At 46.0% G+C, this 16,961-nt stretch overlaps 1 protein-coding gene across 3 annotated transcripts in view; it reads right to left on the reverse strand.

Annotated features, from left to right (window-relative positions):
• Window positions 1–1,930: 1,930 nt before the first annotated feature.
• LOC100496658 (1-phosphatidylinositol 4,5-bisphosphate phosphodiesterase gamma-1) overlaps window positions 1,931–16,961 on the reverse strand; it is a 56,982-nt gene continuing 41,951 nt past the window's right edge. For 2 of the 3 annotated variants that reach the window (XM_031904039.1, XM_031904038.1), the window contains 14 exons: window positions 16,052–16,235; window positions 13,984–14,061; window positions 11,771–11,874; window positions 11,529–11,625; window positions 10,464–10,548; window positions 10,116–10,279; window positions 9,413–9,509; window positions 7,584–7,808; window positions 7,201–7,349; window positions 6,266–6,380; window positions 5,889–6,050; window positions 5,420–5,508; window positions 5,073–5,257; window positions 4,540–4,679 (listed from right to left, as the gene is read on the reverse strand). In XM_031904039.1, coding sequence (XP_031759899.1) covers window positions 4,628–4,679; window positions 5,073–5,257; window positions 5,420–5,508; window positions 5,889–6,050; window positions 6,266–6,380; window positions 7,201–7,349; window positions 7,584–7,808; window positions 9,413–9,509; window positions 10,116–10,279; window positions 10,464–10,548; window positions 11,529–11,625; window positions 11,771–11,874; window positions 13,984–14,061; window positions 16,052–16,235 — 1,786 coding nt within the window. In that variant the 3' untranslated portion in view covers window positions 4,540–4,627. Of the gene's footprint in view, window positions 4,680–5,072; window positions 5,258–5,419; window positions 5,509–5,888; window positions 6,051–6,265; window positions 6,381–7,200; window positions 7,350–7,583; window positions 7,809–9,412; window positions 9,510–10,115; window positions 10,280–10,463; window positions 10,549–11,528; window positions 11,626–11,770; window positions 11,875–13,983; window positions 14,062–16,051; window positions 16,236–16,961 lie in introns of all 3 variants that reach the window. The other variant, XM_018095188.2, reaches the window with a different exon arrangement.

Here is a 16,961-nt window from a genome sequence, read left to right on the forward strand (position 1 = left end):
CCCCAAAAAGGGGCAATCAATCCTGTCCTAGCCCCCCCCCTTATATATTTATATATAGTGACCCCCCCTTAACTGCCCCTTCCCCAGTGTAACCAATCCCAACTGGGCCAGCCTTTCCCCATAACTGAGCCCATTCCCTTTATCAGCTTAGTCGCTCTTCCCTGTACTTTCTCTATTTCATTACTGCCCCCCTTATATATTTATATATAGTGACCCCCCCCTTAACTGCCCCTTCCCCAGTGTAACCAATCCCAACTGGGCCAGCCTTTCCCCATAACTGAGCCCATTCCCTTTATCAGCTTAGTCGCTCTTCTCTGTACTTTCTCTATTTCATTACTGCCCCCCCTTATATATTTATATATAGTGACCCCCCCCCCCCCTTAACTGCCCCTTCCCCAGTGTAACCAATCCCAACTGGGCCAGCCTTTCCCCATAACTGAGCCCATTCCCTTTATCAGCTTAGTCGCTCTTCCCTGTACTTTCTCTATTTCATTACTGCCCCCCCTTATATATTTATATATAGTGACCCCCCCCTTAACTGCCCCTTCCCCAGTGTAACCAATCCCAACTGGGCCAGCCTTTCCCCATAACTGAGCCCATTCCCTTTATCAGCTTAGTCACTCTTCCCTGTACTTTCTCTATTTCATTACTGCCCCCCCTTATATATTTATATATAGTGACCCCCCTTAACTGCCCCTTCCCCAGTGTAACCAATCCCAACTGGGCCAGCCTTTCCCCATAACTGAGCCCATTCCCTTTATCAGCTTAGTCGCTCTTCCCTGTACTTTCTCTATTTCATTACTGCCCCCCCTTATATATTTATATATAGTGACCCCCCCTTAACTGCCCCTTCCCCAGTGTAACCAATCCCAACTGGGCCAGCCTTTCCCCATAACTGAGCCCATTCCCTTTATCAGCTTAGTCGCTCTTCCCTGTACTTTCTCTATTTCATTACTGCCCCCCGTATATATATTTATATATAGTGCCCCCCCTTAACTGCCCCTTTCCCAGTGTAACCAATCCCAACTGGGCCAGCCTTTCCCCATAACTGAGCCCATTCCCTATCAGCTTAGTCGCTCTTCCCTGTACTTTCTCTATTTCATTACTGCCCCCCCTTATATATTTATATATAGTGACCCCCCCTTAACTGCCCCTTCCCCAGTGTAACCAATCCCAACTGGGCCAGCCTTTCCCCATAACTGAGCCCATTCCCTTTATCAGCTTAGTCGCTCTTCCCTGTACTTTCTCTATTTCATTACTGCCCCCCGTATATATATTTATATATAGTGCCCCCCCTTAACTGCCCCTTTCCCAGTGTAACCAATCCCAACTGGGCCAGCCTTTCCCCATAACTGAGCCCATTCCCTATCAGCTTAGTCGCTCTTCCCTGTACTTTCTCTATTTCATTACTGCCCCCCCTTATATATTTATATATAGTGACCCCCCCCTTAACTGCCCCTTCCCCAGTGTAACCAATCCCAACTGGGCCAGCCTTTCCCCATAACTGAGCCCATTCCCTTTATCAGCTTAGTCGCTCTTCTCTGTACTTTCTCTATTTCATTACTGCCCCCCCTTATATATCCTTACATGCCGATGACTGCAGAGAGGACAAGGGGGGGGGGGGCTTCTGGACCCCATGCAGTTCACCCAACCATAAAATTATATATGGACTTCCTTAGAACATGTAGTATTTGGATGTTGTGAGACCCAAGAGAAACGCTTGGTGCTGATGGAGATCAAAATGAGGTTTCGATATGGGAGATGAAGAGGCAATAAAGGAACCAGTTGAAGAATGGAAGGGCCCCTCTAAAGTAACTGATCCCCCTGGGAGGTGGGATATATAGAGGAACCCCCAGTTCAATGACTTGGCCACAATCATCATCCTTTTTAGACACCATCACTATGAAGACCAATAAAAACAGCGACCCGATTGGACAATTATCTTTTTATTAATGCCGAACCAATTACCACTCTTCCAGTTCTCCATCCAAACATCTGACTATTAAATAACAAAACATGGGGGTAAATCTTTTGATAAATATTTTTTATATTAAAACCTATAAATAAATCCACTTCCCGCCTCCTATTTCCGCGCGCGTTCGATGCGTTCCCTGCACCCACTGAGGCAGAAATGGTTCTCCAGTGCTGGCACTTAGGGTTCTTTTTTTCGCTTTCCCTTTACCCAACTGTCATCTATAAGGCACTCTAAGAATTAGGGGGAACCCAGCAAAGGGAACCGCTCTAAGAACTAATGTCTCCCAACCCTCAGACCAGAACAGGTCAGCTGACTACTCATAGTTGACCGTCTACTTCTCATCTCCAGAAGAACCAGCGTTCTTCATCAGGTGCATCATCATCATCTCAACCTCCAGACCACAAATGTTCCTCATCTACTTGTTCTTTGAACAAGACTGAATGTATTAGATGGGTTCTAGCCCTAAATGGGTCAGGAACGACCCACGAGACAGCAATAAAGTGCCGAGCTCTCACATTTCCAGAAGAAGAGAACCTCTGCTATGTGACCGGTGGAAATGGAAGCCATAGACATTCATACGGATATCTACAGACTCCAGAGGAGGAAATAGAGAGATATATTATATATAAAGATATATTTCTATGTATCTATATGCGTATATGCATCATTTAGACAAGGTCCCGCTGCTTCTCCCCATTGGTAACCTCTAGCCCTTGTGAAAAGGATTATCTTTCCCAATGCATGACAGGCCCATCTGAAATGTGGTGATAAAAGGGGGAGGGGCTGAAAGTGTTGACCCCTCCCCCCTAAGTCAGGGGGTGCCCTTTAGTGCAAAACTGAAACACAAGTTCAGCCCAAAAGTGTAAACCGTGCAACATAAATATGAAAGGATTTGACTTTTTTGGCCTTGAAATTATGGCCCTGGAGGATAAGGCAAATTGCGGTCCATCGGTTCCAGCTTTCACCCACCCTAGAGACCCCCCTAAAGTGCTTCGTCATTGCTCCGTCCTGTATTCAGAGGGACCCCAGCTTGGTTCTGCAGAGGAACCCTAACCGGACCAGTGTTTGGTCCCCTTTAGCATCCATTGCAATGACTCCCTCCCTCTGGACATCCATTGGTTCTCAGTTAAAAGGCTCCACCCACGTTTATCTAAAGGCAAAGCACATGTAGATATGAGGCTCATCCATATCAAGTACTTGTTACTGGCTCCACCCACTTACCCATCATACTATTGGTATAACGGAACCATTGGTAGGTATAAGAAGCACTATGTCTGTATTATAGGACCGACCAAGGCAGCGAGTGCTCCTCCCATTTTCCTTCAGAACCACATCCATTGGCCAGAAGGGCCGGCCATTGTACATCCGGGACACCGTACAGGTGGGGTGTAAGGAACTACATTTAAATTATAATTAAACACAAAATAAAGGCCTCTATTTGCCCCTAAGAGGGGCTCTTTCTCCCTGACTGCTCCGTAAAATCCCATTAGGCACAGGGTTGCTGGGAGTTTGGCGCAAGTAGCGGGTTCGATTCACGGTTGCCATCTTAGCCCTTTGAATTTTTATCTCTTGTCATGTGACAAATCCCCCTTATGTTACGTTAGGTGGCTAAATTATTAATTAGCCACCTAACGCTAGATATGTCTCGTGGTCTAGTAACTCATAGCAACCAATAAGATTTTTTTTTTTTACAATTCAAATAGGCGACCTGCATATTCTGCCTTTTGATTGGTCGCTAAGGGTTACTAGACCCAGAAGGAGATGCCAGAAACACCCAAGTACAGAGCATGTAGCTATGGGAACCCCATTTTTTTGCTTGATTTATCGCGTTTACGGGATTTTGTGTGCCATTATTGAGCTCATCGCGCACAGAGGGTTGGCCTGAGGCCCAGGCGCTGACAGCCAATGGCAAACCAGTATTGGGGCTAGCAGGACATCACCTTGGCCGCCCCATAGTATTTTCAGTATGACTGTAACATTACCCAGCAGTGCTGAAACAAGTCCATACAGCAGTCACATGGCTGGCCCGTTTACTACATGGGAGGATTCCATTGGTCAGTCTTGCTGGTGGTGTCCCACAATGCCCTTGGTCCGTTGGAGCCCCAGAGTACGATATACAGTCAGGGTAGGGCTAAAAGTGAGCTGACAATCTCTATGATAAGCACTCGGTTTCAAAGGTAGGAACCAACGTGTACGACCTCGGGGGGCTTTTTACCCACCTTATTACCCAGCTGAAGGTCCAGCACTGTAGGTGCATCCGAAGAGCGATACCGTTAGTGTTGGACAACAGCTCCCAGTTATTGGCAGCATGTTGGGATTACTTGGCTCTGACCAAGGAAGCCATGTTGAAATCTCAGATATTGGCCGCTTGAGCTGGAGCTACCGATTGGACATCCTGACTGCAAGTATCTGGGAAGCCCCTATACACATGCTTATATAGAGAATCTGCATACAGGGAACCTGCACCCCCTCCAGCTGGACACCCTCTTAGCAGCTGGGGTGCCCCCCAACATCTATATACATTTCCATAGGCAGATACATAGACACGTCCATAACCGTAAAAGTCGACTTCTGCACATTTATGGTCAGGCCAAGGGGGAGAATGTCTGCAGGCCAAGATGTAGCAACCGGATCTGGGCGTCGGCGCCCCCCTCAGTTCCGCTTGTTCGCTAACTGTCTCTCTCTCTTCTTCTTCTCCATCAGCCTGAGGGGCACAGAATGGGAGTCAGTGATTGGCTAGAGGCAGGGGAAACCATCACCAAGGCAAAATGGAATCACCTCAACTGAAAATGGTTCATTTGCCTGTGTCACATGGTCACACGTACGTATCATGTGTGTAAATATTGGTTACCCCATCCCTGTTTATTGGGTTTTATTTTGTGAATATGTATTTATTATATACAAGACATAGGGGTGCCCCATAGTGGGGTTTAAATAATGGGATAACTGCTGGCCAGCATTGTCCAATGGGAAAACACCTAGTTTTTGCATTCATAAAAACTGCCAGTTACCAGATTTTGACCTGAAAACTGTCAAATGAGAGCAGTTAGACCACATGGCTGAGCTAATCAATGTAGCGTTCTGATTGGTCACTCACTTCCTGTTGCGCACTTCCGTAAGTTCCATGAGTCGCTCCTGGGCTGCCCGCAGCTCGTCCAGTCTCTGCTGGTAGCGAGAGTCGCAGTTATTGGCCCGTTCGTAGCTGGAAACCTGGCTGGACAATTCGCTGGCCCGGTCCCTCAGCTGCTGGATGGAGGTGTAGAGATTCTCGTCGTCTTCCTCCTGTCCCCGGAAAAAAGGGACGAAAAAAGGGAGAATAAGGTCAAGTCTATGTAGTGCCCACTACACAACTGGGCAACATCTGGGGCGCCAAAGCCCAGCGTGTTAATCCCATTGGCTTACTCTGGCGCAGTGAGCCCTTGTGCCCCATTGGTGGTTCCATACCTTGGCATTGACAATCTCTATGTGCACCAACAGTGAGGCCAACTCCAACTCTTCGCTGTAGCTGTTCCTCAGCGGCACGGAGCGGTAACCTGCAAGAAAGTGCCGCCATCAGAAGGAGTTAGGAGTGAAGTAGGAGCTGTCCCCTGTACAATGGAGTGCCCACTCATACTACTTCTTATGTAACAGACACAATTCTTAGAAGGATGAAGGGCACCACGCTCAACATCTACTAGAAGGTCAGTCAACCAGTGGATCTACAGCTGTGGTTGGCCATGAGAGATGCGGCTCAGCGACAGATGGAGACCTCAGCATTGTTTAAACAGAAACTCAGGGGACTGTTGGGGTAACCTCAGTTTTAGCAGTTGCCCTTTAGCAGTGGTACATGATGGTTAATATAGGACTTCAGGGGGTACAGCTTGGTGGCGATGGAGATTGACACTTGGTCGGACTTGGCTTTGCTCCCTCTCACCTGTTTTCAGCCCCTTGACAGAGAACGTGGCTTGGGCCAAGAAGTTGGGGTCACTGAACATGTCCTCCTCGTACACCACGAATCGCAGGAAGGCAAACTCTGGGTTGGTGATGTCAAACACAAACTGCTTCATCATCCACACAGGGTTCAGTCCATTATCCGCTGTTTAAAGGGGAACCCAGAAGAACAGACACAATGATTTCATTTAGAATTGGAATGTCCCACTGGGGAGGGGGAATAATTGTTTCCATATATTCTCTATTCACCTAACTACACACGGATCATTTCTATTAAACACAAGACTTATCTAGATCCCTCATTGAGCTCCCATCGAGCCTGTCCCACCTTCAGCCCCAGGCCTATCCCTTCTCACTTACCCACCACGTCACTTTTGCTTTTGCTGTTGTCGAATTCTGAGCCACAAACTTCCACTTCTATGAAGGGGCAAACGATACTCCGCCCATTTTTGGGGAGGTGCCTGGCTCCTAATATCTGCAGAAATGTACATAGCAGTGATGGATTAGAGCCACGCAAGACTATAGGGGGCCACACGTGCTCTTGACCAATCAGGAGGCTACATTAGATTTAACGGAGAACCAAGGGTTGGCAGCTACTGAATGATGCCCCATTGTATGAAGTATAGGTATAGGACCCGTTATCCAGAATGCTTGGGACCAAGGACATTCCGGATAAGGGGTCTTTCTGTAATTTGGATCTTCATACCTTAAGTCTACTAAAAAATCTATAAAACATTAATTAAACCCAATAGGGCTGTTCTGCCCCCAATAAGGGGTAATTATATCTTAGTTGGGATCAAGTACAGGTACTGTTTTATTATTACAGAGAAAAGGGAATCATTTAACCATTAAATAAACCCAATAGGGCTGTTCTGCCCCAATAAGGGGTAATTATATCTTAGTTGGGATCAAGTACAGGTACTGTTTTATTATTACAGAGAAAAGGGAATCATTTAACCATTAAATAAACCCAATAGGGCTGTTCTGCCCCAATAAGGGGTAATTATATCTTAGTTGGGATCAAGTACAGGTACTGTTTTATTATTAAAGAGAAAAAGGAAATCAGTTTTAGAATTCTGAATTATTTGATTAAAATGGAAAAATGGGAAACAGACTTTCTGTAATTCGGAGCTCTCTGGATAACGGGTTTCCGGATAAGGGATTCCATACCTGTATTAAATGTGGCAATGGGAATTATTTTATGGTAGGTGCCTGCATACAGCTCCAACCAGTTGGTGCACACACAATGCAATCTGACTAGCTCTCATCATATTGAGGAGGGGCCCGGCACTTGCCTGAAGCTGCACTGTGATTGGCTCCACAATCTTCAAGCTGTTCTTATCGAAGGGATCAAAAAGGTCGTCTCTCATGATGTCCGGCTGCAGGACATAGCCGCTCTGGCCCCCCAGCATGAACAGTGCTTGGTTCAGCTGCATCGGCTTGTCTGGGGTTAAAGGACAATGGTCAGTATATTGTGCTCTTACTAATGGGTCAAGGGAAGGTGAATTGCTTTACTGCAGTGCTGTCTTCTATCTACTCCCCATGGTGCATCACCACCTTACTTCCTACAGGGTGCTTCCTGTGCAATGGACTCCCCACCTTACTTCCTACAGGGTGCTTCCTATGGTGCAACAATTAAATCCCTCTCTCCCTGCAATGTGCTTATAGGGGCCCTTACCTGGGGTCTGGAAGTTCAGAGCCACCAGCTGGCTGCCACAGATCCACATGGGCAGTGGGTCATAATTGGAGGAGTCCAGGCGCTGGCCCTTTGGGTAAACCCTGCTCAGCTGGCGTCGGTTGTACTGCAGGAATTTCTTGCCTTTGCTGCGGTTGGCGTACTTCTCTGCCTTGGTCTCGGGGAATGAAGACATGTCACGGTAGCAAGCCTTCTCTGTGCCAATCTCTGTGCGGAACAAAGATCCAGTCTGATAATGGGACCGACCCACAGAACCACAACCTGCCAGCAAACTAGTGGGCAGGCCATGGGGATTCTAAAGTAATGACTAGTTCAGCAATATGTTTCTCTGCTACATATAGGATACCATTTACTACTCATGCCAATTGGTACTTCCGTCCTCAAACACCTCCAACTCAGTTAGTTAAGGATATTTAGTTGACAGATCACAACTGGTACCAGGGTCTAACACCGCAAGTGTTTGTTAGAGGAACTGTAGCAGCTCAGGTAGCTCAAGCATAAAGCCATGAACCAAACAGTTACATACAGACTGGGAGCAGGAAAGGCAGATTTACATATTTTTGTGTTGGATTATTTATAGAAATCACATGGGCTAAGAATAAAACATCAACACGAAAACTTCCCTGGAAATGAGGCTGAATCAAATGGGAGAGGTTCCAAAAAAAGGAAACCAATGTAACGGAATCATCTAATTGGCACACTGGCCTTGTTTAGCCTTGAAAATATGCTGTTTCTAGGGGATACATGTACAAATCCATAGAGAATCAATATTATATGTACTGTAGGCCGAGGGGGAGATCATGCTGGCAGGAATGAGAAGGGAGCAGGCTTATAGAAGAAGAGGAGGCCAGGAGGAAGACCAGAAAAACATATGGGAGGAAGACGAGTGCAATTTGAGAGAAGTAGAATAATAGAGGTGGAAGAAGAGAAGCATAGCAGGCCAAGGGGAAGAAGAGGAGAAGGAGAAGAGCAGAAGGAGAGCAGAACACAAGGAAGAAGAGAAGGAGGAGGTGAGCAACCCAAGGGAAAGAACAGGAGGAGAAGAAAAGGCCAAAAGGCAGAAAAGAAGGGGGAGGTGAGCAAACCAAGTGGAAGAAGAGGAGGAGAAGAGAAGGCCAAGAGAAAGAAGAGAAGCAACCAAAGGGAAGGAAGAAGGAGAAAAGGCCAAAAGGAAGAGAATAAGGAGGAGGAGAGGAGGCCAATGGGAAGAAGATAAGGAGGGGAGGAGAGCAGGCGAAGGGCAGAGAAAACGGAGGAAGAGAGAAGGTCAAGGAGAAGAAGAAGAGAAGGAGCAGGAAAACAGGCCAAGGGGAAGAAGAAGAAAAGGAGGAGGAAAGCTGGCCAAGGAGAAGCAGTGGAGGAGGAGAGCAGGGCAAGGGTAAGAAGAAAAGTTGAAGGACAGCAGTCCAAAGGAAAGAAGCAAAGGAAAGCAGGCCAAGGGGAGTAATGTTGGTACAGGAGAATAACTGGAAATCAAAACAAGGAGGTTGAGAAGAGCAAGCCAAGGGAAAAAGTAGGAGACAGCAGGTTAAGGAGTAGAAGAGCTGAACAGGATGAGGTGAAGATAAGGAAGAAAGCCCACTGATTGGAATAGAAGGTATACAAGTGAGGGAAGAAACGGAAAAGAACAGAATCTTCTGGTTGTTTCTGGCAATAAAAGCTCTGAAACGAAGGGCAGTGGGAGTTTGAGCATCGAGATAAGTTCAGGGCACAGTGCAGAAGAACATTCCCCTCAGAGATCCAGAGCTGCTGTTAGTTAATGGCATCCCATGAACATGAAACCAAGAGACACGGGGCAAACCAGCACTTACTTTCCTCATCGAACGGAACTGGCCGGCAATAGACAACAAGCTCCGACAGCTCGAGGGCAATCTTCTTCCTCCGCTCCATGATTTTCCCTTCCTGCATCTGAGGAACCAAAACACTGACGTTCAGGCAGAAACAAAGTTCCCAAGTCAGGGAAAACAGACTCAGGTCAGAGAAAATATGGCGGTATCACAGTGGGACAGAGACTGGGCCATCACTCTCAGTATGAGGCCAGAATTAAGGACCAGACCATCACTATCAGTATGAGCCAGAATTAAGGACCAGACCATCACTATCAGTATGAGCCAGAACTAGGGACCAGACCATCACTATCAGTATGAGGCCAGAACTAGGGACTGGCCATCACTATCAGTATGAGGCCAGAACTAGGGACTAGACCATCACTATCAGTATGAGGCCAGAATTAAGGACCAGACCATCACTATCAGTATGAGCCAGAACTAGGGACCAGACCATCACTATCAGTATGAGGCCAGAACTAGGGACTAGGCCATCACTATCAGTATGAGCCAGAATTAAGGACCAGACCATCACTATCAGTATGATCCAGAACTAGGGACCAGACCATCACTATCAGTATGATCCAGAACTAGGGACCAGGCCATTACTATCAGTATGAGCCAGAACTCTGTAGCCATGTCCTGCTTTGCATTCCTGATAGTCGATCACCATGATGTCTGGGCTCACCCGAGCATCTGCGTTTTGAGTGGCCTCTCGGATTTTGCCGATCCAATCATTGAGCTCTTCCTGAGTGTCAGCAGCCACGTCCAAGGACTGAGAGGGGTGGGACATTTGCTGGGAGTGGATGGTGAAGACGTACGGCCGCGAGCTCCTTCCGTCCTTCGATGAGACTGAAAGGGGAGAAAGGAACTGACTGTAGGGGGCGGGTCCATGACTGACTGCAGTAGGAGAATATACATCATTATATGGACACAGGCAATTGACATTGCCAATAGACTGCAAGCTCCTCAGGTTCAAGTCTACCTTTGCTTTCAGATGGTAAGGTACCTAGAAATAAGGTTTCTGGCGACTCACCTATGTGGCAGGAAGGCACATCGATAAATCCTTTCAGGAAGTTCCCCAAGGGGCTGTTCTCTACCGACTGGCCAAAATAGAAAGACTATGGAGGACAGGGAGAGAAATTACATCATTTTACTCAGTGAGAGGATGAGAAATCCCAGAATCCTCCAGCAGACAATGGCCGGGCTACCCCTACTCATGCCTGGCCAGACACAACGGCTAAAGCTAAAATTGCCTATGTGGGAGGCATCTCATGTCACACTGAGAATCAGAACAGAGCAAAAGAGCATCAGGAGATGCTTACTGTATCAGTAACTTAAAGGAACAGTAACATCAAAAATGAAAATGTTCGAAAGTATTTGAAACAGAATCCATTGTTGCCTGCATTGGTTAAACTGAAGTTTTCATGTAAATAATGAAATTGCAAAAGGGCTGAAAAGACACAGGGGTGATTCTGCGCCCCTTGCTGCCCTAAGGAGGGCTTTCTGATGCTGCCCACCCTCACCCACCATTAAAGGGGTTGTTCACCTTCAAATTAACCTTAAGAATGACGTAGAGAGTGATATTCGGAGACAATTTGTGATTGGTCTTCATTTTTTATTATTTGTTCAGTTATATCATTTTCAGCTCAGCAGCTCTACAGTTGGGAGTTTCAGCATCTGGTTGCTAGGGTCCAAGTTACCTTTGCAATCAGGGAGTGGTTTGGATGAAAGACTGATATATGAATAGGGGAGGGGCTGAATAGAAAAGAAAGTTACAAAAAAGTAACAATAACAATAAAACTGGAGCCTCACAGAGCAATAGGGTTTGGCTGCCGGGGTCAGTGACCCCCATTTGCAACCTGCAAAGAGTTGGAAGGAGAAGGCAAATAGTTCAAAAACTACTAGTGTCCCCTTTAACACTAATGGCCATATAATGTGTTATATGAAGAACCAAGGAGTCCATGATTTAACCTATGAGCACCAATCAGATGCTTGCTTTTATTACGCTATAAAATAAATAAAAGCTGACAGCTGAGTGGATAATATGGCCTTATTATTGTGGGAATCCTACTATGTTATTGGCCCAGCAGTCACTTACGCCCTCATCCTGATCTGGGGACATCGCGCTCGTTGTCTCTTCTACGTAATTAGCAGGGAACCAAAGTTGCTTTTTGCCTCCGTAATCCCCTCGCCACCTGGAAGCGGAAGGGACAATAAGGCAAGATGCTGGGCTAGAGGGCGCTAGTGAGAGGCGCCCAGATACACAGCTTTACAATATAAAATGCAATCATATTGTCGTATGAGCCTTGTGATACAACACTGGGAGTTCGGCCATCTTACCAGCCGCCATCTTGTTTGTCCACATTGTGTATAATGGCTTGCTTGCAGAACGTCAGCTCATCCTCCCGCTGGGCCTTGTAATCGTACAGCGCTTTCACCGTGCACTGGGGGCACAAAGGCACATTGTAATCAGTTAGTGTCACTTAATCTTATTATCAGTTTACTGTATATTTTTTATGTACACCAATCGGATTGTCAGTTTTTTTTCCCCCCTCTCTGTACAGGCTATGAGCAAACTTAGGGGGCTGTTCCTGCTGAATTGTGCTTAGTACAGGGGAATCCCTATGTGCCATAGTTTTATGGTATCTCTCTGTACAGGCTATGAGCAAACTTAGGGGCTGTTCCTGCTGAATTGGGCTTAGTATAGGGGAATCCCTATGTGCCATAGTTTTATGGTATCTCTCTGTACAGGCTATGAGCAAACTTAGGGGGCTGTTCCTGCTGAATTGTGCTTAGTACAGGGGAATCCCTATGTGCCATAGTTTTATGGTATCTCTCTGTACAGGCTATGAGCAAACTTAGGGGCTGTTCCTGCTGAATTGGGCTTAGTATAGGGGAATCCCTATGTGCCATAGTTTTATGGTATCTCTCTGTACAGGCTATGAGCAAACTTAGGGGGCTGTTCCTGCTGAATTGTGCTTAGTACAGGGGAATCCCTATGTGCCATAGTTTTATGGTATCTCTCTGTACAGGCTATGGACAAACTTAGGGGGCTGTTCCTGCTGAATTGTGCTTAGTACAGGGGAATCCCTATGTGCCATAGTTTTATGGTATCTCTCTGTACAGGCTATGAGAAAACTTAGGGGTCTGTTCCTGCTGAATTGTGCTTAGTACAGGGGAATCCCTATGTGCCATAGTTTTATGGTATCTCTCTGTACAGGCTATGAGCAAACTTAGGGGGCTGTTCCTGCAGAATTGTGCTTAGTACAGGGGAATCCCTATGTGCCATAGTTTTATGGTATCTCTCTGTACAGGCTATGAGCAAACTTAAGGGGCTGTTCCTGCTGAATTGTGCTTAGTACAGGGGAATACCTAAGGAATGGCATCACAGGCTATGAGCAAACTTAGGGGGCTGTTCCTGCTGAATTGTGCTTAGTACAGGGGAATCCCTATGTGCCATAGTTTTATGGTATCTCTCTGTACAAGCTATGAGCAAACTTAGGGGGCTGTTCCTGCTGAATTGTGCTTAGTACAGGGGAATCCCTATGTGCCATAGTTTTATGGTATCTCTCTGTACAAGCTATGAGCAAACTTAGGGGGCTGTTCCTGCTGAATTGTGCTTAGTACAGGGGAATCCCTATGTGCCATAGTTTTATGGTATCTCTCTGTACAGGCTATGAGCAAACTTAGGGGCTGTTCCTGCTGAATTGGGCTTAGTATAGGGGAATCCCTATGTGCCATAGTTTTATGGTATCTCTCTGTACAGGCTATGAGCAAACTTAGGGGCTGTTCCTGCTGAATTGGGCTTAGTATAGGGGAATCCCTATGTGCCATAGTTTTATGGTATCTCTCTGTACAGGCTATGAGCAAACTTAGGGGCTGTTCCTGCTGAATTGTGCTTAGTACAGGGGAATCCTTATGTGCCATAGTTTTATGGTATCTCTCTGTACAGGCTATGAGCAAACTTAAGGGGCTGTTCCTGCTGAATTGTGCTTAGTACAGGGGAATACCTAAGGAATGGCATCACTCTGAATGGGTTAAAAGTAACATTAGCCTCACTGGGCAGAACACAGAACACAGCTTGTTACTATTTTAATGCCACATCTGCCAAACATCTTGCTGCCCACACAGTTCCTGCTTTGGGGCCCAGTTCAAACCACCGGAGCTAAAGTGGGAGCTGCAGGGCCCGGGGCTGAATATAGCGACACTGTTAGTTTAGCCACAGCCCGGCATCCCACGCACAGCACTCTCTAAACAGAACATTAAAGGGGCCGTTCCTAGCAGTCTCAGCAGTATCCCTGCCCCAGGGCCCTGTATAGCAGAGCAGCATAGAGCACTATAGGTTCCCCTGTACTCAGCACCGCCCATACATTAAGGGGCTCATTTGCTAACCATTGATTTTTAATTTTAAACTCAATTCGTATTTTTTTTTTTTTAGAAAAAGTTACAAGATTTACTAATTATGGAGTTTTAGTAAATCTGCCCCTATGTATTTCTGGCCTCAGCCAGTCCTGTTAGACCCTACACAGTGGTGAAAATAAGGGGAAACTTACCCTTGATGTGGGCATCTTGTTGGCCTCCACGTAAACATGGGGGGTTCTACCCTCAAACAGAGCATCGTAGTCCAGTTCCTGAAAAAAAATCATATTATTACCTATTGCCCCAGTTATTAGGAAAATCATTAATTTACCCTGAACGTTTTTAACTCTATACACAAGTCCAGAAACCAGAAGCCCAGGGGGGGGCTACAGAGGCTGTTTAGTTTCCCACAAATTGAGCCCAACAAGACCTAAGAGATCTAAGAACCCCTCTCAGGCTGTGCCAGGCAGAAAATCCAGCCCCTGACTCCGCCCTACCTGAATCAGGTTACTGGCGAATTAGAAACAATCACAAAAAAGTTCTGTTGCACAACTAAAAGCAATGCTCTGATTGGTTGCTATGGGTTACAGGAGCAAATGTTGTCTAAGTTGCTCCATAGCCCTATGTGTTTGGTGAGCTACAGACGAGCACTCAAACTCTTCTGATCCAAATGGGCCGCTACAGTCTCTGCTGGGCAAGAAATACAATGGATAGGCGCTCCTTAGAAAGATAAAAAATTGAATTGGAACCCATTTAACAAACCCAACACGTTTCGGCCCTTAGGGGCGCTCCTTAGCGAAATAAAGAATGTAATTGGAATCCATTTAATAAACCCAACGCGTTTCAACCCTTAGGGGCGCTCCTTAGCAAAATAAAAAATGTAATTGGAATCCATTTAACAAACCCAACGCGTTTCGGCCCTTAGGGGCACTCCTAAGATAAATACAAAATTTAATTGGAACCCATTTAACAAACTCAACGCATTTTGCCCTTAGCAGCACTCCTTAGAAAGATAAAAAATTTAATTGGAACCCATTTAACAAAACCCAATGCATTTTGGCCCTTAGGGGCACTCCTTAGAAAGATAAAAAAAATTTAATTGGAACCCGTTTAACAAACCCAATGCGTTTCGGCCCTTAGGGGCAATCCTTAGAAAGATAAAAAAAATTTAATTGGAACCCATTTAACAAACCCAACGCGTTTCGGCCCTTAGGGGCACTCCTTAGAAGAATACAAAATTTAGTTGGAACCCATTTAACAAACCCAACGCGTTTTGACCCTTAGGGGCACTCCTTAGAAAGATAAAAAAAATTTAATTGGAACCCATTTAACAAACCCAACACGTTTCGGCCCTTAGGGGCACTCCTTAGAAGAATACAAAATTTAGTTGGAACCCATTTAACAAACCCAACGCGTTTTGACCCTTAGGGGCACTCCTTAGAAAGATAAAAAAAAAGAATTGGAACCCATTTAACAAACCCAAGGCGTTTTGGCCCTTAGGGGCACTCCTTAGAAAAATGCAACATTTAATTGGAACCCATTTAACAAACCCAAGGCGTTTTGGCCCTTAGGTGCACTCCTTAGAAAAATGCAACATTTAATTGGAACCCATTTCACAAACCCAACGCATTTCGGCCCTTAGGGGCACTCCTTAGAAGAATGCAACATTTAATTGGAACCCATTTAACAAACCCAACGCGTTTCCACCCTTAGGGGCACTCCTTAGAAAAATGCAACATTTAATCGGAACCCATTTAACAAACCCAACGCGTTTCCGCCCTTAGGGGCACTCCTTAGAAAAATGCAACATTTAATTGGAACCCATTTAACAAACCCAATGCGTTTCGGCCCTTAGGTGCACTCCTTAGAAAAATACAAAATTTAATTGGAACCCATTTAACAAACCCAATGCGTTTCGGCCCTTAGGGGCACTCCTTAGACAATACAAAATTTATTTGGAACCCATTTAACAAACCCAACGCGTTTCGGGACTTAAGCCAAAATACAATCAATAGGGCACTCCTTAGAAAAATAAAAAATGTAATTGGAACCCATTCAATAAACCCCTTAGGGCCGAAACGCTTTGTTTTTGTTAAATGAGTTCTAATTAAATTTTGTATTTTTCTAAGGAGTGTCCTATTGATTGTATTTATTTGTTAGTAATTTGGAGATGTCCAGGCAGTCTCCTGTAGTGAGCCCCCTGGTTGTGTCTTTTGTAGCTACAGCCTCTGCTAATAGACAACCTATTATGGAGGTACCCACCGCCGTGCCCATCTTCTCCAGCGCTTCCTCGTTGATGGGATAGCGGAGCCTCATCTTGCGGTACAGCGGATGCTTCTCATAGTAACTAATGAGGTCGACCAGGCTCTCGAACTCTGCGGAGCTGCCCAACATGAAGAGTCGGCCCTCCTGCTGTATCCGGCAGTGCTTGATCTTGCCCTCGGCCCTGCAGGACAGGGGAAAGAGACACTGGGCAGTCTAGTAAATACCCCCAACTCATGGGAATTGTTTTATTTATTGCTGGCTGCCCCGGCTAATGGGAAACAGCTTGGAATAAATCCAAAAGCCCCCTCCATTAGACCATGGCCTACACACAACTCACATCTGAACTCATGATGGCCAAAATCCATGGGTTTGGGGCCGACCCGTGCATCACTAGTCTTTATGTAACTGGGGTGCCTGCAAATGAATGTTTATGCCTTTCTGCTCTCTGCACTGCTCTGTAATGCTGCAGAAGCCAGCTGATTAACATGCAAGGCATTATGGGAACTGGGTGGGGGAGAGGTGGCTTCTGCTACATTGTTTTATGCAGGGTTGGACTGGGGTGCCAGGATCTCCCAGTAGGCCCACCTCCCACTGCCCCCAATGAACTGATTGACTTATTAGCTCGTTAATTGTTATTATAAACTGCATAAGTTTAGGGGACCAATGATGTTGCTGTGGGGCCCAATAACTAGTCAGTAATAGTTCATAAAAATAGTAAAAATAATTACTGAGCTAATAAGTCAGTCAGTTCATTTGGGGTAGTGTTAGGTGGGCCTACTGGGAGATCCTGCACCCCAGTCCAACCCAGCATAAAACAATGTAGCAGAAGCCATCTCTCCTCCATCCAATTACGTTCTAGGCAAGTTACTTACGTTCTAGGCAAGTTACTTACGTTCTAGGTAAGTTA

This window comes from Xenopus tropicalis, chromosome 6 (assembly GCF_000004195.4).
Source record: "Xenopus tropicalis strain Nigerian chromosome 6, UCB_Xtro_10.0, whole genome shotgun sequence".
Classification (NCBI taxonomy): Eukaryota; Metazoa; Chordata; class Amphibia; order Anura; family Pipidae; genus Xenopus; species Xenopus tropicalis.